General features: G+C 47.6%; 7 protein-coding genes across 7 annotated transcripts; 3 read left to right on the top strand and 4 right to left on the bottom strand.

Annotated features, from left to right (window-relative positions):
• Window positions 1-355: 355 nt before the first annotated feature.
• PGRI_035500 (prefoldin subunit 5) lies at window positions 356-1,114 on the bottom strand (the record flags this gene model as incomplete). Its single annotated transcript, XM_040791263.1, has 4 exons — window positions 356-408; window positions 503-620; window positions 685-971; window positions 1,069-1,114. 4 exons carry the CDS (start codon window positions 1,112-1,114, stop codon window positions 356-358), a joined length of 504 nt encoding a protein of 167 aa, XP_040645340.1.
• Window positions 1,115-1,616: 502 nt separating this feature from the next.
• On the top strand, window positions 1,617-3,757 carry PGRI_035510 (fungal specific transcription factor domain-containing protein; the record flags this gene model as incomplete). Its single annotated transcript, XM_040791264.1, has 6 exons — window positions 1,617-1,625; window positions 1,714-1,721; window positions 1,774-2,495; window positions 2,549-2,957; window positions 3,021-3,309; window positions 3,365-3,757. The coding sequence occupies 6 exons, from the start codon at window positions 1,617-1,619 to the stop codon at window positions 3,755-3,757; spliced, it is 1,830 nt and encodes a 609-aa protein (XP_040645341.1).
• A 113-nt stretch (window positions 3,758-3,870) lies between these two features.
• On the bottom strand, window positions 3,871-5,595 carry PGRI_035520 (uncharacterized protein; the record flags this gene model as incomplete). The annotated part of the gene is made up of 1 exon (XM_040791265.1): window positions 3,871-5,595. One exon carries the CDS (start codon window positions 5,593-5,595, stop codon window positions 3,871-3,873), a length of 1,725 nt encoding a protein of 574 aa, XP_040645342.1.
• A 1,696-nt stretch (window positions 5,596-7,291) lies between these two features.
• Window positions 7,292-9,626, top strand: PGRI_035530 (Major facilitator superfamily domain, general substrate transporter; the record flags this gene model as incomplete). Its single annotated transcript, XM_040791266.1, has 10 exons — window positions 7,292-7,432; window positions 7,508-7,884; window positions 7,940-8,196; window positions 8,247-8,627; window positions 8,677-8,834; window positions 8,886-8,980; window positions 9,042-9,175; window positions 9,232-9,291; window positions 9,344-9,436; window positions 9,487-9,626. The coding sequence occupies 10 exons, from the start codon at window positions 7,292-7,294 to the stop codon at window positions 9,624-9,626; spliced, it is 1,836 nt and encodes a 611-aa protein (XP_040645343.1).
• A 378-nt stretch (window positions 9,627-10,004) lies between these two features.
• On the top strand, window positions 10,005-11,933 carry PGRI_035540 (uncharacterized protein; the record flags this gene model as incomplete). The annotated part of the gene is made up of 1 exon (XM_040791267.1): window positions 10,005-11,933. One exon carries the CDS (start codon window positions 10,005-10,007, stop codon window positions 11,931-11,933), a length of 1,929 nt encoding a protein of 642 aa, XP_040645344.1.
• Window positions 11,934-12,095: 162 nt separating this feature from the next.
• On the bottom strand, window positions 12,096-12,805 carry PGRI_035550 (Acyl-CoA N-acyltransferase; the record flags this gene model as incomplete). Its single annotated transcript, XM_040791268.1, has 3 exons — window positions 12,096-12,113; window positions 12,161-12,607; window positions 12,668-12,805. 3 exons carry the CDS (start codon window positions 12,803-12,805, stop codon window positions 12,096-12,098), a joined length of 603 nt encoding a protein of 200 aa, XP_040645345.1.
• A 539-nt stretch (window positions 12,806-13,344) lies between these two features.
• Window positions 13,345-15,559, bottom strand: PGRI_035560 (putative proline--tRNA ligase AIM10; the record flags this gene model as incomplete). Its single annotated transcript, XM_040791269.1, has 7 exons — window positions 13,345-14,720; window positions 14,776-14,905; window positions 14,957-15,036; window positions 15,089-15,179; window positions 15,231-15,274; window positions 15,335-15,413; window positions 15,473-15,559. 7 exons carry the CDS (start codon window positions 15,557-15,559, stop codon window positions 13,345-13,347), a joined length of 1,887 nt encoding a protein of 628 aa, XP_040645346.1.
• Between the last annotated feature and the right edge of the window lie 80 nt (window positions 15,560-15,639).

Here is a 15,639-nt window from a genome sequence, read left to right on the forward strand (position 1 = left end):
TCATATCTGGTGGGATGGCAATGGACAAGTCAAAGAAGAAAAACCCAAAAAAAGTGAAAAACGACAAAAAAAGACAAAAAAAAAAAGTATCACTACCGTCCGGCTTGCCTGTCAAGCCGTGATCATTAGGTATCTATGTAGCAATAATAAGTCTGATTCATATTGTATTCTTGGTTTTCTGGTTTCTAATATCAGATAACCCCTTCAGCTTTGGATTCGTGGTCCTTTCTTCTCATTCTTCTTATGTTTCGTCTCCAGTTTGCCTCTTCCAGAATGGTGAGTTAAAACCTTTGTATATGTTTTTGATTTCTCTATGGTGAGCCATGTTGACCAATTCGTACCACCTGGGTCGAGTTTAGGCCGCAGGAGCCTGAGGAGCACCCTCAGCGAGCATCTTCTGCCTCAATGCTGTAGGACAGAGGTTAGAAAATGGAAAAAAAAAAAAAAAACAATAGCCTTGTACGGCAATAAGAATCCCGCGTCCTAAAAGGGGCAAACTTACTCTCTTCCACAACACGCAGTTGCGAGCTCTTGGTCTGTACGATCTTCTCCAACTCCTGCAAGTTTGCCTCCAAGCCCTTAACCTTATCGTCATAGAATGCAATCGCCTTAGGCGCAGTCTGGTAGGAAAACAAATCGTCAGCCCCAATCACCGACATCCCTAGAAATAAAGCCGCCAAATACCTTTTCAACATAAAATCCAGTTCCGACATCAACAAGCACCTTCTCGCGATCCGTCAACCGGCCCTTGACGTACAGCGAGCTGGTGAGGGGCACGAGAATCTCATCTCGGCCATTGGTTCCCTTCTTCTCGTTTCCAGTTACGCCGTCATTGATCGAGCGCACACAGTCGCGGAACTTGGCTTGGGCGGCGCGCAGCTTCGTGTGCGAGGTGGTCAGGTGTTCGAGTTCGGAGGTGAGACGGGTTTGGAGGGCGCGGAGTTGAGGGACGGAGAGAGAGGCGAGATTGACTGGTTCCGGGTTGTTAGCTGGGATTTATTTCCATATGACACGGAGAACTGAAAGACCGCGTCGCAGTGTCATGGTGTTAAGGGATTAGAGACACACTTGAACCTTGGGGAGCTCCGTCTGAGGATGGGGCGGTTTGTGACATTGTGATATTCGGGAGGAAGAATGGGGTATTTTGGGTATTGGTTTTGTTATTGTAAATCTTGTCCTCGCATTGGGACTGTATAGGGACTGTATAGGTGGTGGGGGGAGCTTCAGAAAACTGGTGTCTGATGCGTGGTGATAGTGGGGTTAAGTGTTGGCGGGCGGAATAGTGGTGGGTTGTATTTATGCACACGCACCTACCTCACATTTAACTTATGTAGATCATATCTTTGACAATAGCTAAGTAATTGAGCTCATAAACCCATATTCTTCCGAGGTCGGAGTTATCAATCTGTTAAAAGGAAGTTGTCGGTATATTTATCCCTATTTTTATCAGTCCCTTACAGGTAAAATGTTATTTGCGGGGAAAATCACATCACTCCGATGACCGAGTTCTCCGCTCCGCTCCGTCCTTCCTTACCACATATATCAATGGCTTCAAGACTGGCAGCATGTGAGGCTTGTAGAAAAGCAAAAGTCGCCTGTGATCATAAGCGACCAGCATGTACTCGGTGTGCAAGTAACGATAGAGCTGGAATCTGCATTTACCGAACGACCCCGTTTAAGAGAAGAAGAGTGGAGGGCTCTACATCTTCGCAGTCTCCTAGGTATGTGGTTCATATAATTATCTTATTTACAAATTACTTATTGGCTCGGCAGTCAGGTCCCCCCGGCCCAACCATCCTTCACCCCAAGGAATAATCCCTACCCAAACCCCGGCTTTCTGGGATCTTCCAGCCATGTCGCTATCTTCAACGAAATATCCCCGCAAGACTATCATGCATCAGATACCTACCATGCCGCCGAGGACATGACGATGCTCATGCAATCCCAGTCTACTGGCGAGAATATCTTGTTAATCCAAGGGGCAGATATTCTCAGACAGCTGTTAAATACATTTCCTCTAGCCGCCATGAAAGATTTTGTTACTTTCTGGCTGGCAACGGGAGCGAATCTAGCTCTGGCAGAGCCTTTTACCGAAAAGTGCACCGAGAACATGACTCGCCTATTCACCTCCTTTTCACAGGAAGATAACTGGCATTTGGCATACGCCCAACGTTTAACACAAAATTCTCGGGAACCTTTGCAATTTAACAGCACATCCGATATGGAGACTTTTTCTGCACAGTTCCTCGACCAGAAATTCCGATGGGAAAGTCTAGGTATTTTCCTCTCTGCTGTGACCCGAGCAGCGATCGATATCCCATTTTTCCCGCCATTGTTTAAAACCGAAAAGGATCAGTTCATGCTTCGGAAGTTGTCTACGAAGCTCAGTGATCTCGCGCTAGATATTGCGCTCTCGCTGGATTGCTTAAATGACCTTCAGCTGGTTCTACAGTATGAGAACTTTATTGTACACACCCATGTTGACGGGGACCAAAGTAAGAAATCTCTTGATTTGTCTGTAAAAACTTGCAACTCATCGAGAATCCAGGTTATCATTCGTGGAGCAGACTTGGAGATGTTGTGTCATCCATGTTCGCACTTGGCTACCATGAGAATGTCGAAAAGACCAAGCCACCAATTCCGACTTTCCTTGCAGAATTGAGAAAGACAGCATGGGCCACCACATACTCAGCGGACAAGAATGTGGCTATATTCCTTGGTCGGCCACCTCGAATGAGCAAGCGATTCTGTCACTTTCAGCTTCCTTTGACCCCGACAAGCTCGGATCAGGTTTCAAACACTTCACACGTTGAGGATGAGGTTGTAAGATGGAAAGAAGATACACCGGTCTGTTATAGGTCAGGTATTCGGTGGGCGACCCTTTGCGCCGCACTGAAAGAAGATGTCCTCGAATTGCTTCGATCTAAGCATCGCGCAAATTTCAATCAGAAAGCTAGGTAAGCTGGAGCCCTATAGACCTGGGAGGTGGGATCACTGGCTTATGATCGTGTTTGACATAGCATGATCCGGCAAAAAGCCGAAACTCAATGGGCAAACCTACCTGCTCGCTTCCGACTTTCAACAACCTTGAAAGAATGCTCTGGGGATTCATTCGAACGCGCTTTCCTAGCTAGCATACGCCTGGACCAGCTCCATGTTCTCTTTCTACTCCAACTATCGTTTCTTGATACCCTGACCGAGCCCGACCCATCTATACTCGACATCTCGGATCAAATGCTCGCTCTTGTAGTAGAAACAATTCTTTTACGAGATCAACTGGTCAACTCTGGAACGGGACTCGTTTGGAAGGTATGGATATATGCTTCCAGGATTTGAGCTAATTACCGGACTAATACCCTATTAGATCGCCCACTACGGCCTCCCTGCTGCAGGGATTGTCCTCCTTTCAATGCTGAAACAACACCGCACATTAACCGAGGGGAGATCCTCATGGTCCAAAACAATACTCAATCTTGGTATTTTTGTTGCGCAGGTCCAGGTGGGTAGCATCGTTCGGCGTGGAGATCCAAACTACGCCTTGATATCCAAAGCGACGCAGACGATTGAGCGGTTCCTTGATTCTATACACCGTGAAGGGATACATACCCCGACGCAGCTGCCATCGCATCCCGGGGAGAATGGAGACTGGGCTGCGTTTTTCAGCCAGGATCTGTGTGATTTCGAGACTGACTTCTGGGAAAATCTCGCCTATCATCCCTCTTTGTTAGCTTCGGATCCTAGTTTACCTCCAATATAGTTGAATAAAGTAATATGCAGGAAGGATATATATCGAAACTGTTGATATCTTAGGTATAGGATTACGAAGTGTACAATATGTGATTTGCTATAAAGCCTCGACTATCAAACCACCTATTCCACTTGCCCCTGCTCCTCATCCTCCTCATCCTCATCATCACCATCATCACCATCTTCACCGTCATCCTCATCCTCATCCTCGTCCTCGTCCTCATCATCCTCCTCATCCTCATCCCCATCCTCATCCTCACCCGCAACCTTATCCTCGTACTGGAACTCAAACTGATCCTCATTCTCAAACCCATACTTACTCTTCTCATCCTCATCTTCACTCTCCTTATCACTATCCCCAGCATCCTTCATTTCAACATCAGAGATATCTGCTCGGTCTTTATCAGGCGTCCTACGACCAAAAATATTAAGATAACCCGCCATGGTACTAGTCCAATCCTTAGCCTCTGGTTCAGGCTTAGCCTCAGCCTTATAAGGCTTAAAACCATCAGTCATCTTAATATCACCATCAGCATCCACACTTCGGTCACTCTTAGCTCCGTCATCACTCTTACCATCCGAGTCACTCAGAGCAGTAAAAGTCGTCCATTCGGCCTTACCTTTTATCGAGCTAGCCGTGCGTGCTTTCTTTTGCGGCGGGGGAGCCTGTCCGCTCTCTTCAGTATAACTCCGCTTGCGATTAGCAAGTTTGATATAATTGTCCAAGACCTCTGGGACAATACCAGGCGGAGGTGGAACTGACATAAAAGCGGGCGCCTCGTTGTGCCTTGGTACATAGCCAGCCACAGAGCCAGGGACGTAGAATTCGGTGGGTTGGGCACGTGGAAGGATCACTGGAGCGGGATTTGTGGATTTAATTCCTGTGAATGCGACAGGGACAGGGCCGGGGATAATGGGAGGGATGACTACGGGAGCGGGTGGAGGGGGAGGGGGAGGGGGAGGGGGAGGGGAAGGTACAGGAGGGTGAAGGCGGCGAGATGTGGGTCGGGAGGATGATCGAGGAGTAGGAATATCTTGTCGTATACCAACGGGCGTAGTAGGAGGAGCTGCAACCGAAGCTCGACTAGGAGCAGGAGCAATCACGGGGAGAGGAGCAGGCGCAATCACGGGGAGAGGGGCAGGAGCAATCACGGGGAGAGGGGCAGGAGCAGGGGCAGGAGCAGGGGCAGGAGCAGGGAGAGGAGCTGGGAGAGGAGCAGGGGCAAGGGGAGCAAGGACAGGAGGAGGAGGGACAGCCTTGGCAGGACCCTTCTTAGCCTTAGGAGACTTACTATTACCCCCAGTACGAGCCTTCTTAGCATTATTATGAGAATTGCCAGCAGCATCCAGAGCAATTGCCGCCGAAGCAGACATAGCAGCAGCCCTAACAGGACGTCTACTAGCAAGAGGGACAGGAGCAGGAGCCCGAGCAGGAGCCCGAGCAGGGCCAGCAGGACCGGGAGCGCCGGTGAAAGCAGTAGGATAAGCAGGATCTAGGATTCTCCATGTGGGGTCAGTGAAGCGGTAAAATCGGAGAACATCCCACATACGCTCTGTAAGCTCGACAGGATCTGCGACATGAGCACGAGTTGAAGCTGGCAACTCCGCATGTCTAGCGGTAAACCTTCGCTTAATCTCAGCCGTTCTCTTACCTCTGAACATTGCCTTCCAGTGGCAATTACATTGAAAAGCATCGTACAACATAGGATTGTAGATCTCTCGAATCAAGTTGAGGACGGCGCGTTGATCTGCCGGGTTTGTGGCGATATCGATACCAAGTGCTGCGAAGATAGCAACATCCCAGGTAGTGGGCATGTCAGTTCGGAAATCACAGGTCACTCGAGACATGTTAGTAGATGGCGATGGAAGTGATTTGTGTGTAAATTGAATTGGTGGATTGGGTTGTTAGGCTATTAGCTTGTTGAGTTGGAATTCTTCGGAGTGGTTGAAAATAACGATACTTAGGTGGAATACGTCCACTACTAAATACTGGAGAGGTCCTTTGTGACCTGTGAGATTATTATGAGCATGTTCTATGTATTTTAGGAGACACAAAGGGAGGCTTTCTCTACCCTTTTTGGAACAAAGCGATGCATTCATTGATACTCAATAGAAGCAAACAAGGCCCTTGTCAACTATGAAATCTAAGGATACATCTTTGAAGTTATTGTTGTAGGAACAAAGAATGACAAAGGGGGGAAGTCGTCTTGTTTGATAGAACATTAAGCTTGATTAACATAACTGAGGTCATGATAAAGTTGCCATCTAAGTAGTGGAGCATCTAAGACCCCCAAACGCACATAGATGATTAGGTAATGTTTTAGAGATCTGTTGGATTCTAGAGATTCATTTGCTTGGGAGCTGTATTATAATTTTACCCGGCTGTAACCCATGCGTCTGTACTCAATATATCCTGGTTAATGTTCGGTTCCGGGATCGGAGAGAACAAGGGCTTTCCGTTAGACCGCGCTTAGGGTTGCGCAATGTGTGTACGGAGCAACTGTACATAAATTGACCTCGGGATAGTTTAGGCTCTTACTAACGTCTGATATTATTTGGGGTCACTCCAGGGCTATTAGAGACTAAGGTGATCATCAAGCCACTTCAGTATCGAAGATAGACTTCTACGGAAGTAAGGGATTGCACATGGTTCTCGAATATTCTCCGATTAATGTATTAGGCTACACCGCTACTACTCGAAGTTGATTACACCTTAGACCTCGTGTCAGAAGGTTCTCGGTCCACGAGGCAAGGTAGTACCCTGTCAGCCCATTTCCCAGCCTTGGAGGGTACTGCATATAATATGTATCAGCCCTAACCTTGGAACCGATGCCCGGGTGCTGCCTTGGAATATGGATTTAGAGAATTTAATCCCTCAGATATTCATGCAATCTAGTATATATATATGCGCTGATCATCAAAATTTGCCAAGCTCTTGAGGTCAGTTATTGGGTTCATTTACTTTGCCCCCTAAAGCCACCCGCAGACGGCTATATCCGATGGCCTGTGGGAAACCTCGTCATCACAGTGGGGGCGGGACAAACATAAACCAAAAAGCAAACGGGAAATCAGCCATAAAAGTTTACAATGAAACACATGTTAATATTTTATGTCGCATGACTCAGATTGGGGCCAGGTCTTGGCCTCAAAGATCATCCTTTTCCCCCGCACTTTAACGCAGGAAACTCATGGTTGTTATTTGCATCAGGGGTTGATGTTGGGGATTCGGAGAATTCTCCCTTACATTCTTTATACCCTTTATATACTCAATTTTGAATCTATATCGCTCTTAGATTACAAATGTAAAATATCATAGCGTCCCGTGGCTCGTGTGCTAGGATCTCCTCTAGGGGGTTAGTGCTGACGGGTGGTTATAATCTGGTCCTTGGACAAAGCCACCAGTTCATTTTGGGGCTGATCTGCATATGAGCTCACCCCACGGGGATGTTTGTGCTCTTTTTATATGGGGTAGCCCAGCTTTCCCCCCATCTTTTTTTTCTAGAGTCATCTCCTGAACCAGAAAAGCTATCAAAAGCTCTTCATCATGGAAGAAAAGATCAAAGACGCTCCTCCTCACTACGAGCATGTGGTGGATACCAAGAAAGAGCTGGATGAGGCAGCCAACCCTGATGCGCCTGTGCGCCGCCAGGCCATCGGCATCAACATCGTTCAGAACCCGTTGCAGGTAAGCCTATAACTGAGAATACTCGATCTTTCATGGTATTGTGAAGCAATATACTGACTGGTTTTGTGTCCATAGCGCAGCTCCAAGGCGCAAGCTATCATCGATGCCCGAGCGTACGCCGAGTCGCATGGTTTGGCAGAGCATGCCGATCTATTTGGCCGAGCTGCTGTGGTTGCGCGGGACCCCAAAGGTTTTGAGACGGCCACTGAGCTTGATGACGAGGAGCGCACTGCGCTCGCATACGAGAGGGATCATAAATGGCACGGCCCGAAGATGCTCTGGTACTCAATTGGCCTGTGCGCTATTGGAGCTGCCACACAAGGATGGGATCAGACTGGATCCAACGGTGCCAACTTGTCCTTCCCTAAGGAATTTGGTATTGATGGTAAAGGAAGAGATGAGTGGATCGTGGGAATTGTCAACTCCATCATCTTCTTGACCGCTGGTCTTATGTGAGTATACAGCGATAACCTTCTTTTTTTTCTATGCGACTGACCATGTACATAGTGGTGCTTTCATTGTCGATCCACTTAACCATTATTTAGGCCGAAGAGGTGAGATTTTTGTCACTGCTCTTTGTCTCACTGCCACTCCAATTGGTTCTGGTTTTGCAAAGTCATGGCAAGGACTGTTCGCTGCGCGATTTATAATGGGTATCGGCATCGGCGCAAAGAACGCTACGGTGCCCATTTACTCGGCTGAGATGGCTCCGGCCGCAATTCGAGGTGCTCTTGTCATGTTCTGGCAACTTTGGGTAGTAGCAGGTAACTATTTCTCACCCTTTGTCGAAAAGCATAGCTAACCTCCAATGTAGGTATCTTCCTGGGCTTTGCTGCCAATGTCATTGTCAAAGACGTCCCAAATATTTCTTGGCGTCTCCAACTCGGTTCTGCGTTTATTCCGTCTTTCTTCCTCGCCGCTGGAATCTTTTTCTGTCCGGAGTCTCCTCGCTGGCTTATGAAGCATAACCGGCACGCCGAGGCATACGAGTCGATGAGGCGCTTGCGAGCTCATCCAATCATTGCTGCGAGAGACTATTATTATTCATACGTTATCTATGAAGAGGAGCTTAAAGAGGCTCGGGGTGCAGGTTACTTCGCCCGCTTGTGGGACTGCTTTGCCGTTCCTAGAATCAGACGGGCTAACTATGGTGCCTCGACTGTCATGATTGCGCAGCAAATGTGTGGTATCAACAGTAAGTTCTGTCTTGCTTCTTGAGAGTTGCTAGTGCTGACACCTTTTAGTCATTTCTTTCTACAGCTCTACCATCTTCCTAGAAGCCAACTTTACACAAGACCAGGCCTTGTATGCCTCTCTTGGCTATGGTGCTATCCAGGTCGTGGCCACCATTCCTACGTTGTTCCTTATCGATACCAAAGGCCGAAGAACACTTACTTTGATTGTGAGTTATCCTGTGGTTCCTGGCTGAATATTACTGACAATTGTTCTCAAGACCTTCCCCTTGATGTGTATCTTCCTGCTAGCAGCCGGTCTCTCTCTTTTGAACAAGTCAGGCGGCCAAGCCGGGACTATTGCACCAGTTGCCTTGTAAGTTTGCTAATTATTTTTTACTTTCTTTCAGCTTTCGCTAATTGATCTCTTTAACTAGGTTTGTGTATCTGTTTACCATTGCCTACTCGTTAGGTGAAGGACCCGTCGCTTTCCAGTATTCTGCTGAGGTATTCCCCACTATTCAGCGTGAACAAGGAATGGCCTGGGCTGTTTGCATTAACAACACCTTTGGTGAGTATTTCAAACATCAAATCCACCGAATATTCCATTGACCAAGTCCTCTCTAGCTGGCGTCCTTGGCCTCACGTTCCCCCGAATGATGACTGTGATGACCAAAACTGGTGCTTGTAAGTTGATACATATAGACCATGGTGTCCACATCGCTGACCCTCGCTTTAGTTGGCTTCTATGCTGGTCTTAACCTCGTAGCTTGGTTTATGATTTTCTGCTTTGTCAGGGAGACCAAGCAGCTAACCCTAGAAGAATTGGATCGTAAGTTGAGTCTGAATTCTAGGTCCAGCATATACTGACATAGCTTTCAGAGGTTTTCGCGGTGCCAACCAAGAAGTTCATTCACTACGAACTGACTGTGTGGCTTCCTTGGTGGTTCAAGAGATATATCCTGAGACAGAAGATCGAGAGGCCACCACCTATTATTGCAATGGGCGATGGGGTCCGATAAATGTTCACAGAGTTTCACGTTCTGGATGCCTTTGGACTGCGACTATTGATTGGATTGATGACTTCTTTTAGCTCTGGTGACTTGGTATTCTCATTCTACTCCTAAGGAGGTGGGGTGATCTACATGATATCCGTAATGGTAACCTCAATGATTCTGTTACACACGTATCTATTCAGAATACATTTTTAGTATGCATCCTATATATTCAATTCTATCTAAGCGGTGATATCAATGTACCTATACCAGACACTTCCAAGTAAACAAATGTGACTCTTTGGCAGGAACGACCCAGCATGGCTTCAAATTTCCACCCGAGGCCGAAGACACTTCTCACCTCCTTTTGTGAACATTCTTTGATTTATATTTTTCATCGCAGTCATGGACCAAACATATGCAGAATGGCGACATATGATGGACGACATAGGCGAAGGGCCAGCAAAACCAGAGCCTTTGGTCTCGCAGATACAGTTCACAGCTCCACCAACGCCGTCCAATATCTCACTGATTCCGCATCTTGAGAGTGCCCATCATATCTTCTCACAAGCATTCAACGTCGATATCCGTCTACTGATTTGGCCAGAAAGCTGGTTCCCAGGAGATGAGCGACTGAGTCCTTTGTGGCTTCGACCTTGGATTAAATTTCCTCAACTCCAAGATGAGATGTGGAAGAAAATCGTCGACGCACCCGAATTCGTCAATGCATGTATTTTTCCTCCACAACCCTCAATCCAATACACGGCTCAGCTCGTGAAATGGTACTCGGTGTATTCGGAAGACACTTTGAAACAATTTGCGCACCGAACGATAGACGACTTTCTCGCCATACTTGTTGATTTTTTGGAACGCGAACCAGCACTGAGATACATGTTCAGTGCCCGCGGACAATTGAACTTCGACCGCCCACGTCATTGCTGCATTTCCGTTGCGAAATGCGGATTCGAAGAGCCAGCGTTCGCAGTATTGTATATTCCACCAGTTTGTCTGACTCTGCCCGAACTGGTTGCAGGGTTGCGCGCGGTATCACCGGTGGAAGTCTTCGACAAAGATCCGAAGACATTCGAGGACTATGCCTCCGCCATAGTTATTCGTGCGATTGCTCGTATCTATTCAAGGATGATGGGCGCTGGAATCCAGTATGGGTATATCTACACAGGAGAGGCTTTGGTGTTTCTTCACATCGACCCAAAAGACTGTACCGCGATGGAATACTACCTTTGTGTTCCTGGCCGAGACGTGGTTTCTCATGGTTATGACGCACATTCAAACTGGGTTCGCCGTACGGCTTTGGGCCAAATCCTCGCTTTCACACTGCAATCTTTAGCCGCCAGTCCACCAACGCAGGAATGGCAGGACGCAGTTTATCAATCCTATCGTCCTCTCGGAGACGACTACTCAATCCTCTTGCCCCAAGCCCCGGATGATATTCGATTCAACCCACCAGCAGAGTTTATGTATGAAGACTCATTTTGGACTAGGTTCTGGGGTAATCTTCTGCAAGCAAACATAAAAATGGATGATCCTGATAGCCCTGGCTCACAAGGCTCTGGGTCAGACATTTGCAGGCCTTACTGTACCCAGGCATGCCTCCTCGGCACTTTTGAGAAGGGAGTTCTGGATGAAAACCGTCCGAACGTTTCAGAGCACGGCACGACAAGGCATCATCAGCTCAGTGCACAGGAGATCTGCGACAGGCTGAATGAACAACTTCGAGAGAATCGTTACAGAGGGTTCCAACAGCTGCACATTATTGGTCGAACCTGTTATCTATTAAAAGCAACATTGCGGTCTCATGGATACACGATGATGATCAAGGCCACCAACGCCAGGCAGTCGCGCAGGATCAAAGCTGAATTGGCCAACTACCAGAATCTGAAATCCTTGCAGGGATCTCTAATTCCTGTATGTCTTGGTATGTTTCAGCCTAAGATCCCATATTGGTATCATGGGCTTCAAATGAACTACATGTTGCTCCTCAGCTGGTCTGGAATTCGAACTGACGAACATACAACCACACCCGAAACGAATCAGTACCTCGAACAAGAGGTGCAGAAACTTGAGGATGTCTTTCATGAACATGGAGTTGTGCACAAAGATGTAGCCTTCCGCAACGTGCTGTGGAATCCCGAGTCAGGATCCTTTGTGATGATTGACTTGGAAGATATGAAATGGCTGAAGGGAGCTCCACAGGGCTCGAAGGGACACCGAAGCCATCAGACACAATCCAGCATAGATGAAATCCGGACCAGTAGCCAGGTTGGTGGAAAAGACAATAATCTTTGGTTTTGGCGTTCACACAAAGTATTGTGAGTAAGAGCTGGTTGAGTTGGAAGACAAGGCACAAAAGATTCTATATTTATTCCCAGCGCTATCTTTATTCGGGGCTCCATATCTTGATAACCCCTATTGCCTGTCAAGTTCCTTGAATCCTGTATAATATGACTCCACGAAAAATGAAACCCAGAAGTGTGATCACTCCAAATCAAAAGTCTAGACACATATTAGCACTGATCATTAGTTCAGAGGAATAAACATACCATATCAAACCAAACACCACCAGCAAAGTTGGACTGACTCTTCCCCTGATTCTTAAAGCCAACACTCTCATAAAAGTTCACCAAGTAATCATGCGCAATAAGCACAACCTTACTCGCTCCAAAACATCCTCTCCCAAGATGCTCAAGGTACGCCCGAACAAGAGCCCTCCCAACCTTCTTGCCTTGATACTCCGGCGAAATAGCAACAGAGTGAATCGCAATGCTATCGCCATACTTATGATTCCCAATTAACTCATCATTAACAAAAACAGGCTCATCATCCAATGATCGCCAATTCTCCGGCATTGCCATAGATCCATCCGTGATACGCGTATAGGGAGACCGCACTGCAATGACATGACCAATGAGCGCAGGTGATGTCCCTTGTTCATTCTCAATAAAGAGTCCGAGACATAGATCCGGATTCGCTCCCAGGCGATAACAGAACTTAGTCCGTGTCAGAAGAACTTCGGATCCAGTAAGCTAGTCTCTGGCTCTAGTGCTCACCTTTTCCTCAGAACACCTTTCCGCCTCTGTAAAAGCTTCTTCGACTGCTACGCAGATCTTCACGTCGTCCTTGCTCAAGGTCCGGGTGAAGGTATTGCTTCCGCCCAGGCTTGGGATGTGGATGTTTGTTTGGGTCATGGTGGGATTGTGAAAGTTGGAAATAGAAAATAGGAATTGAGTCGGAAAGGGAGAATCGGTATGCCTTTTTAATGAGTCAAGGCCGGTTCTATATCGGCGGATTTATGTGGGACAAACCGGAGTATTCGGATCGGAGTGTTCGGCGTGGAGACACCGTCGAGTATCTTGATAGTCGATCACTACGCAAAACGTGAAATCCGGAGAAAAAGTGGATATTGAAATGTTGATTTCGTTGATTTCATGCGTTAATTGTCGATTAGCAGGAGGCTGACGCGATGTTACATAGCTACACCGCTACTGTGTACTGCGGGGGGCATACAAGATATACGTTCTAGAACCCATGTTGTTTACCATAGGAATTCAACTGTAGTTGAGGCAAGAAATATATAGTTCAAGCTTTTTGTTTGTTGTGGCGTCTTGAGAAGATCAGGAACCAACCATTGGGAATCATCAAAAGCCTGGCTTTACTATAGATGGATCGGAGATGAGATAATGTACAAATTGACTTGCTAATATTACATGCTGTCGCTTCCAGCCTATCAAAGTTTCGCCAACAAGGACTCGACAAACGTCCGTAGTTCATCCAACGGCACATCCTCTTTTACATCCAGCCGACGGCACTGCACCTCCAAAGTCTCCTTCTTCTTCCACCCATTGCCAACAACAACGATGATAGGGTATCCAATCAAATCTGCGTCGCCAAGCTTCCAGCCCATACCCTTGTCCCGGTCATCAAGGATAACATCGAGAGGCGCCGCAGCGTCGCCAGTAAGACTATCATACACCTGATCTGCAACGGTCTCCAGCCCCTTTCCTGAGACAACCACAACCTCATAGGGCGCCATAGCACGTGGCCAATTGAGTCCCTTGGAATCAGCAAGTCGGTTCGCCACTGCAGAGATCATACGCGAGACACCAATACCGTGACAACCCATCTGCATAGGCACAATTTGTTCCTTGCCCGATTTCGCATCTGGTTCCGAGGACCCCTCGAGAAGAGCGGAATTAACAGAAACAGAGGCATTCAGGACTTTGCTGTACCGCGTTCCCAAGTGGAATGTGTGTCCTAGTTCCACAGCAGAATGGCTAGTTAACGATCCATGCGCGCACTGCGAGCACTGGTCTCCATCATGCACGCGGACCAAGCTGAGTTTGTTTGAAGTTCCGGGGAATCGGTCCAGCTTGGAGTAATCTATGTCCGAGGCTGTGCAGCCTGCTTCCTGGAGAAGATCGCTCAGCGGCGGGCGCTGGTATACCCGAACCTGCGAGTCATATAGATCTACCACACGCGGCTTCGTCGAGGACTTGTTTGCCTTGACGTGGGCGGTCCATCGCTCTAGTGGGTTCTCCACGCTCAGATCGAGATCAATACCAGCGGCGGTCGCGACCGCCTTAACGGCGTGGGAGTTGACATGGCGCTCAACGGGCTCTGTCGCGCCGTTCTGCATCGAGAATTTGGGGTGCCAGCTTCGCACGATGGTGTTATTATCATGAGATATAGCCATCAACATGCCGGTTGAGATTGTTGATCCACCTTCTACAGGTGCATCATCTGTCTGGAAGCCAGGTGTTGTGTTTTGTTCGGACTCTTCAGAGCCGTGCGTCTTGCCGTCTGCGAGCTCTTCGTTATAGACATGGTCACAGTGAGAACAGCTGACCACCTCGTCCTCGCCCTTTGGGCTGATGAAGTGGTACTCATGGCTCAATGAGCCGCCCATGTTTCCTGAGTCTGCTGCCGCGACTAGGTAGGGAATCTTGAGCTCGTTGAATAGCTCTGTGTACGCTTTTTTGACTGCTTCATATGTTTCCATTGCCTCGCTGACACTGTAGTCGAATGTGTAAAGGTCTTTCATGATGAACTCTCGCCCACGAAGTAGGCCTTGTCTAGGCCGGGCCTCATCTCTGTACTTTCGCGCTTCATTTATGATTCCATTAGTGAGATGTACAGACAACGGGGAAAAAAATCTCACTGATTTGATACACCCGCAGAGGCAGACTCTTGTATGATGTTGTCAGATTCCCCACAAGTGTGGTTATCTCTTCTTCGTGTGTTGGGGCTAGAAGAAATGGAGTGTCTTTCCGATCTTTGAATCGGAACAGCTAGGATGCATGTCAGTGGTGTTATGCAAAATATTGGTATGGTTAGCCTACTTCTGAGCCGTCGGATAGTCTGCCAGACTGTGCCCAGAGCTCTTGCGATGATATTGAGGACAAAGAGACCTTGGATGCGCCTAAATTTGCTTTAGCTGCCATCCCATGATAAACACAGCGTGCAGTCCATACCAAGTGACCTCATATGCTTGTCAATCAGACGCTCCAGCTTATCTTGAACACGTAGGCCAAGTGGGAGCAAATGAAAGACTCCCGAATATGCCTGGAGGACCGTCAGAGATATTTACTTGGACATAAAGATTTGACTGCTCACCTGTCGAAGAAAACCACCTCGGACTAACAGGTCATTGGCATCCTCTAGATCAATGTTAACATCGGGTGATAGTTAAATTCCCATCGGGTTTATGAATGGCATACCCTTTTCACCATCAACGGGCTTCTTGGAAATTCCACCAGTAGGGATCCATATATTTGAAACACGGCTTCTGCCATCAACCTACATTGAGTCAGTACACACTATCAAGCACATTCAATCAATCTTTTGGAAGCGCGTACGTGAAGATTGCATTGCTGGACGCGCAGGCTCAACGCTAGCCGCCGGCCGGCTGTGCGCCCTGACAGAGGTCGCAGCCTGGAAATCATCGATCGAGATAGCCCAAGACGTCAAAATCAATTATTTTAGCAACTGAGCTCCTGGCTAAACATAAATAAGTTGTAGAGCA

This window comes from Penicillium griseofulvum (assembly GCF_001561935.1).
Source record: "Penicillium griseofulvum strain PG3 chromosome Unknown contig_86, whole genome shotgun sequence".
Classification (NCBI taxonomy): domain Eukaryota; kingdom Fungi; phylum Ascomycota; class Eurotiomycetes; order Eurotiales; family Aspergillaceae; genus Penicillium; species Penicillium griseofulvum.